General features: G+C 45.1%; 1 protein-coding gene across 1 annotated transcript; it reads left to right on the top strand.

The window, feature by feature from the left end:
• The first annotated feature begins 2,970 nt into the window (after positions 1-2,970).
• nkx3.3 (NK3 homeobox 3) lies at positions 2,971-7,135 on the top strand. Its single transcript, XM_085994007.1, has 2 exons — positions 2,971-4,053; positions 5,801-7,135. The coding sequence occupies exons 1-2, from the start codon at positions 3,675-3,677 to the stop codon at positions 6,274-6,276; spliced, it is 855 nt and encodes a 284-aa protein (XP_085850133.1). The 5' UTR covers positions 2,971-3,674; the 3' UTR covers positions 6,277-7,135.
• Positions 7,136-7,558: the final 423 nt, after the last annotated feature.

Genomic DNA, 7,558 nt, shown 5'->3' with positions numbered 1-7,558 from the left:
AAGCACTTCACAGTCAATTAATTACTTTAGAAGCGTAGTCACTGCTGTTATGAAGGCAAACACAACAGCCAATCTTTACACAAACAGTGCTGAGATAAAAGTCACGCTAATCTGTTTGGTGGTGTTAGCTAAGGCATAAACGTTTGCCAAGACACCTGGATACCTTCCCTTGCTCTTGTTTGAATAGTGCCATGGGATCTTTTATGTCCATCTGAACAGGCCTTGGTTTAATGTCTCATCTGAAAGGCAACACCTCTGACAATGCAGTACTCCCTGAGTACTGCACTGAAGCGTCAGCCTAGAGTAGGTGCTCAAGGCCTGGCGTGGGACTTAGAAGTGAGGGTACTCCCATCGAGCCAAGCTGACGTTTTAAGTGTATTTTTACCTTTATTAAGATAGGAGACAAAACAATTATATAGGACATACAGCATAGAAACAGGCCAGTCGGCCCAACCAGCCCATGCCGGTGTTTATGCTCCACTTGAGCTTTCTCCCGTCTTTCCTCATCTAACTCTAACAGCATAACCCTCTATTCCCTTCTCCCTCATATATTTATCTAGCCTCCCCTTAAATGCATCGATACTATTCACTCCAACCACTCCCTGTGGTAGCGAGTTCCACTTTCTCACCACTCTTTGGGTAAAGAAGTTTCTTCTGAATTCCCTATAATGTCATACCTGCACAATTAGTGCTCAGATGCAAATATTAAACACAGTAATTTTTAGCTGTAACTATTTCCTTTCTGTGTGAATCACAAGTATCCTATGTGAAATGAGTTTGTGGAGTCTCGACCCAGATCTTTGCTTATTATTGAGGAACCTAGGCGAGGGACGAAAGAAGGCCAGCAAGGTTGAAAATGATAAGAGAGGAGATCACAAAATACTGGCCGTCCATCAGCTTTTGGTTAATGTTTCTCTTGCTATGTCTTCAGCAGGGCATGGTGTCTTTTTTTCAAAAGGTATAGTCCACTAATGAGATGGTGCGCTCAGCAGGACACCCTCATTCTGCTGTGTGAGGGACTAGATTGTCTCTTCCCGCACTCCATGTGGACTGTGGGTCAATTGAAGGAGACTGCCCTTAGCACAAGGGTCATTGAGGGACATCTCAGAATGCTGGCTATGTCACGTTGACAGGGTAGGATAGATAGAGTTTGGGATCTCACCAAATCAGGATTTGATACATAAGGTTTCACTTTTAAAAAAATCAACATTATTAAGTGAGTTCTGATTGTTTTAATGTGATGTAATTGCACTAGAGAGGGTACAGAGGAGATTTACCATAATGTTGCCAGGACTGGAGAATTTGAGCTACGAGGAAAGATTGGATAGGCTGGAGTTATTTTCTTTGGAACAGAGGAGGCTGAGGGGCCTAGATAGATTGGATAGGAAGGACCTATTTCCCTCGGCAGAGGGGTCAATAACCAGGGGGCATAGATTTAAAGTAATTGGTAGAAGGATTAGAGGGGAGTTGAGGAGAACTTTTTCCACCCAGAGGGTAGTGGGGGTCTGGAACTCACTGCCTGGAAGGGTGGTAGAGGCAGAAACCCTCATCACATTTTAAAAAGTACTTGGATATGCGCCTGAAGTGCCGTAACCTACAGGGCTACGGACCAAGAGCTGGAAAGTGGGATTAACTCTATTTTGGCCCGCAGAGACACGATGGGCCGAATTGCCTCTTTCTGTGCCGCAGATGTCTATGATTCTATGAATTGAGGGTAACTTGAAATTTACACGCTCCAAAAAGAACAAGCCCTCTTTGAGCCGGAAATTGTCCCACGCCCAGGCTCACCTTCTTTCAACGGGGCAAGTAAGGGTGAGATCAGACAGAATGCACAAACGCCCCACTTTGACCGCAAGGCTTGAATGGCGTGCACCCTCGAGGAAAAAGCGCTGAGATGCTTTTTTTTTGGACCAGCCCAATTTAATCTTGATGTGAGTGCGTGAGTTATGATGGAGCCCCCGGTGACGCCACTCCAAGCAAGGCCCATCGGAACCAGATTTCATTCCGTTGCTGCATCGTTAACGGAAATTCATCCGGGCTCAGAACATTTCTTTGCTTCTAGCTGTGGCATTCTTCGGCCAAGCCTCAGAGGGGGAGATAGCAGGCATCAATATACGTGTTGCATTCCACAGGCTCCCTTTGGTCATTGTGCACCGCCCTGTGAAGAGCTGACATTTCAGTTCGCTAAATTCCTGTGGGTGGGGATGGTGTAGTCAGATACTAATTCGTACCCAGCCGCATTCCGTGCAATGTTCTTTTTTGAGCGGATAACATCTTGATTTTAAGAACCGGTGCCAGAGAAGGCGAGCTATAAAGAGGCGGTATTCTTTGCTTTACATTAACAACAGTGACTGCAGTGAATGTGCAGCGAGTGGAGATGTTTCTGAGAAATGTCGATAGGGCGCTATGTAAATGCAAGCCTTCGCTACTTAATTCGTTCTAGTGTGTGTGCGTATTTGTAGGTTTTAGAGTCAACAGCACTTGCCGACTGAGTTTGCCTCGTGTATGTGGAGAGGTGCCGAGGGCGGTGCCAGGGAACAGACGCACTTTTAACAATTCCTGAGTTTTACTATTCTAATCAGTAGTGCAAAGGGAACCAGCGTGTATACTGAAGATCCCGCTTACGGAACGGAATTCCAGACTGGTTATTGAAACTGCTGTCAATAATGTCCATTAAAACATTTGTCTGTAGCAATTACATGTTCTGCGCTGTGCGATTTCACAGTAAATACAAATGGGATTAGCAAAGCTACTTGCAACAGTAAACAATAACACAAGTCCAACAATCGATGAGCAATATCGATGCTTCCGAAATCCATTTGATTCTTTTTTTTAAGTCCATAAACGTACGAGTGCAAAATAACAACAGAAAATGCTGGAAAAACTCAGCAGGCCAGGCAACATCCGTGGAGAGAGAAATAGAGTCAACGTTTCAGTTCTGTAGAAGGGTTTTGACCCGAAACGTTGACTCTTATTTCTCTCCACGGATGTTGCCTGGCCTGCAGAGTTTTTCCAGCGTTTTCTGTTGTTATTTCGGATTTCCAGCATCCGCAGTATTTTGCTAACGCACTAGTGCATCTTGGCTGCCGCGTAAAGGCATGTCAAGGTGGCCAGCCTTTGTCAAACCTTGCTGAAAGAACAGTCTCGATAAATTGCACCGGACTCGGACTGTGCAACTGTGAAATTGAAGAGTGGCTCAGCCTCACCCCTTCGCTGTCAATCTTCCACCTCCGAAAAATGTTAATCACCCAACCAACATTGGGAGTGGGCGGGGCGACGCCTCGTCCAATGTCCAATCAGGGTCACCCAACACCATCTGTCAATAAACGATGTAAATAAAGAGCAGGAAAAAACGTGATCCCTTGGCCGCCCAACTGAAGATTTCGCGGATTTTTCTCTCTATTTCCCCCCCCCCCCCCACCCCCCTCTTCCCCTCTCTTCTCTCCCAGATCGAATGCCTGGAGCTAAACCGGTGGCAGAGGGTAGTCAGGCGTCCGAGAGATTTCTCCAAAGGGAAAGAAGGCGGATGTGCGGAGATTCGCTTCCATCCGCGGGGAAAGCCAGAAGGAAAAGGAGGACGCTGCAATCTTGGAACTGGCTCTGAGTGAGAGCAAAGAAGGATTTGATTCTCCTTCACTTACACACACACACACATATATATATAAATAAAAAAGATGGCAGTTCAAGGCGGCTCCTTGACGCCGTTCACCATCCAAGATATTCTCACCAGGGGCAATGACGCCCGGCTGACTGGGAATTCGCAGCCGGCGCGGGTGAAAGTCGAGCCTCGTAGCTTGAATCCGCACTGCGACTCCAGCAAAGGGGCTGCCTTGGCCGGGGAGAGACGGGCTCCGCTGATCGTCATCAGAATCGAGCAGGACCAGGGGCAAACCGTAACGAGCGGCTCGGCGGAAACTCAGAGCCAGCAGCCGGCCTCTGACGGTCTGGGCGGCGACCGGCAGCCGGAGGGTAATGAAAGCGGGCGGCTGGATATTAACGAGGAATCGAACGAAGGGACTAACTGGGAGAATAGCGCCGACAAGTTCGATAAAGGTAGGCGGCATCTCTCGCAGAGGGGGCATTGAAATAATGGAGAAACGATGCATCATATTATAATATACCCCAGTGGGCTCCCAATGATTCGAGATTGACCCGTATTGGGGACAGTGATTTAACTTTATTCCGCACAAGCAAGACTTAATATATCACAGTATTCGAGAGCAGTTTATATAAAGTATAATTGAGACTTATTTGCTTTTATCAGGAATCACAGACCTGACTATAAAATTACAGCAGCCCAGTTGCTAAACTTTTAACAGTAAAATTGGGACAGTATTTTATTTTAAAACTATCTTCACATCTGTGTTGGATATATTGAATGCATTTTTAATTGATTTATTTAACAGTGACTTCAAAACTTTGCGGTCAGAACTTTAGTCACTGCGTTCCTCCCCTGAAACCGACTTGAAATTGACAACAGGAAGCGTTGCGCCGCTTTCCGCTGATCAATTGCAAAATTATTCCGCCTGTTAAACCCGAATTTAAAAAAAAATTGCAGCCAGAATGACACGCAATTCAATATTTAGACTCCAGTGAACAGTGCGACTATTGGATCAATAAACACGCGCTTGGCGAACGAGATGTAAGAGTTGTAAATGTAACTTATACCTGTTTACACTATATGTCAACGGGTCTCGTGAAATGGCTGGGATTTTTAAGGACTGATATTTGCCACCTAGAAAGTTTATATGAGAAATAGATAGCTTCTAAAGGCACTTCCTGCTTCGCAACCTCAAACCTTAGCAGCATGCCATTCTGCGCTAAATAAGAATCCGATTATTTTAAAGAGCATCAGACGTTATAATCTGAGGCACTTTAAATCATTCCTTATTTTTAGCATTCTGTTAAGTAGTGTTAACAGAGCCAGGGGGTTGGACTAAATGCGCTCTTTCCCGCGATCTACTTGTCAACATTTATAAACCCGGAATAAACCTACCGTGCGTTTCTGCGCCTTCCGATTGCGGAAGCGACATAATTTGCTCCCCCCCCAGCCCCCCCCCCCCCAAAAAAAAATCCTAGTTTTTGTTTGTGGAAATACAAGCGGAGTGCACCGAGGCTGTGTTTCTTTAATTGCGGAACTGTAAGTAGGCCGCAAAATGAGCCAATTCCCAGATGCGAGAGAGAGAGAGGCGAATAGAACTGAACTTAAACCATGTCACGTCCCTTTCATACAGAGAGGTGACACGCATAGGCAACGAGGAACGGCGGAGCTGTGTAGGCCCAGGAGAATTAGCTGGAGAGGAACTGCTTTGAAATGATTGTGGTACCGCAGTGCAGCAGTTTGTTGCTGAATGATTATTCCATTGACTCGAGAGGTCTTTATCATAAATGCCTCCCCCCACCACCCCCCGACCCCCGAGTATCTACTTGAATTATATTTCTAAAAGGTATGTTATCTAAATCCTGCTCAGGATAAGCATTTAGCTATCATTCCTGGCCCCGAATTAACTTTCTTGGTGAAGCTTTTCTTTAAAAGTGTGTTTTGCCTGTTAAAATCTAGCTTGTTGATTCATATAAGGACCAGGGCCCAATCTTAACACGACCCCCATTGCCACACACTTTCCCTGATTCCATATTCACCAGGGGTTGAAGGTATATTTCTTGCTGAAGGATATATACAGCGGAGAAATGGCTCCAGAGAAATGTAAATCAAACAGGCAACTGAGACCAGGGCACCAATAGATCGGATTTCCGCACCTTGCCTGTTCAATATTTTCACCAGCTCTGTCGAATATTTCAGACGCAGATCGCCAGACAGCGACAGACGACGAGGAGAAAGCGGAGAAACTCGCCCCGTCCGACCAACCCAACAAATCGGGCAAGAAACGCTCCCGGGCCGCCTTCTCTCACGCTCAAGTCTTCGAGCTGGAGAGGCGGTTCAATCACCAGCGGTACCTGTCGGGCCCCGAGAGGGCAGACTTGGCAGCGGCCCTCAAGCTCACCGAGACCCAGGTCAAAATCTGGTTCCAGAATCGAAGGTACAAGACCAAGAAGAGGCAGATGGCGGCAGAGCTCGTGGTTAATTCGGTGCCCACCGCGGCCAAGAAAGTAGCCGTCAGGGTCCTGGTGCGAGACGATCAGAGGCAATACAGCCCGGACGAGTTAGGAAACCCACATTTACTTTCGTTATATCAGGCTTATCAATACTACCCCTACATGTACTGTCTCCCAGCCTGGCCTCCCAATGTCATCCCTCTCTGTGGCGGAACTCATTGAAGAGACAAAGAGGGGCTCAAAAAGAACCAAGACAACTGAATATATATATATTTTTAAAATATTAAAATGGACTATACCAAAAAAAAACTGGCAACCAGATACCAATCAGTGAACTGTCAGACCGTACTCGCATTCACACAAAGGAAATTCGCTGTTTGATTTATAATATGGGACAAAGGCAAAAACAGGGTGCATCTATCTGAAGAATTATTACTGGGGGGGCATCGAGAATCATAACGAGTTTCTTTAAAAAAATATTAAAATAACAATATAGTTCTTCCATGTCAGTCTCCCAGTGGTGTTATGAATCGTTGTTCGGCGCTGTTACTCACTGATTGTGTCCATTAATTGATTATCGATCGGTTGGAGACAGCCCAGTAAGCCGATGGAAGTTATTGTCAAAAAGAGGATCCAAAACTTTCCTGGAGAGATTTGAAGCGCAGTTTTCTGATGAATACTTGACTTTTGTTTTTTTTTCTACATTAGAAAATAAATGGGAGGCGTGTGACTTTTAAAAGAATGGTTTTCGTTTTCAAAACCAGCCGTCCGGAAGGTGTACTTTTTTTGCACTTCTTTCTGTAAGTAGCTAACAAGTACGAGCAGAATGTTATAAATATATATTTAAAACTAGCATTTATACTTCGATTGATGGCGTGACTGAACCCTTGAACTGATTTTACTGTTGCTAAAATATCGAAATCTGTTCGTCCCTTTACATTGTACGCTCGTATCACTAATCTCGCCAAGCTTGCTAGCTCAATTCATAGACTTTTAAAATCTTTTTTTTTAAACAGTTCTTAAGTTACTTAATGTAGTTTTTAATGTTTGCACAATTAAAATATATTTCTGGCCCTTTTCCGGCAAAGATTTGCTGTGGTTGATTTTGTTGTTGTTGTTGAAAGCTGTGTTGTTATAGAAAGAGTCAAAAAAAAGCTTTGAAACAGCCCAATGTAACCAAAGATGTTAAGGACTGTCACAGATTCCAAAAGTCGGCGCATCTTCACTGCACGATTTCTCCAGCAGTCCATTCTGGCCGAGTGACTAACTGATTGGCTGTACAGCCCTTATGAAGAATAATATCCTTTACACTTAACTAAACATGGCTATTTCAGTAAGATACCCGTTATCACCCACCTCGCTTTATGGAGCGAAACACGAAGGCCGTCTTATTGGAACGACAGATACGGTCGAATAAGCTCTAGGAATCAGCAATGTGTTGGCAATGGTTAGTTCTGTGCGCTCGGTATGGGGACATCGTTAACGGGTTTATAAGGACACCTGC

The sequence above is a fragment of the Somniosus microcephalus genome, chromosome 8 (assembly GCF_052327205.1).
Source record: "Somniosus microcephalus isolate GS21.2 chromosome 8, FLI_Smic_1.0, whole genome shotgun sequence".
Classification (NCBI taxonomy): Eukaryota; Metazoa; Chordata; class Chondrichthyes; order Squaliformes; family Somniosidae; genus Somniosus; species Somniosus microcephalus.
Note: the sequence above shows the minus strand (reverse complement) of the source record. Positions and strands in the feature narration are given on the sequence as shown.

What these genes read in the sequence shown, in the direction of transcription:
- nkx3.3 (XM_085994007.1), top strand. Translation starts at nt 3,675, where the DNA reads ATGGCAGTTCAAGGCGGCTCCTTGACGCCGTTCACCATCCAAGATATT. An exon ending in CGCCGACAAGTTCGATAAAG is followed by an intron (nt 4,054 to 5,800) that starts GTAGGCGGCATC and finishes CGAATATTTCAG; the next exon opens with ACGCAGATCGCCAGACAGCG.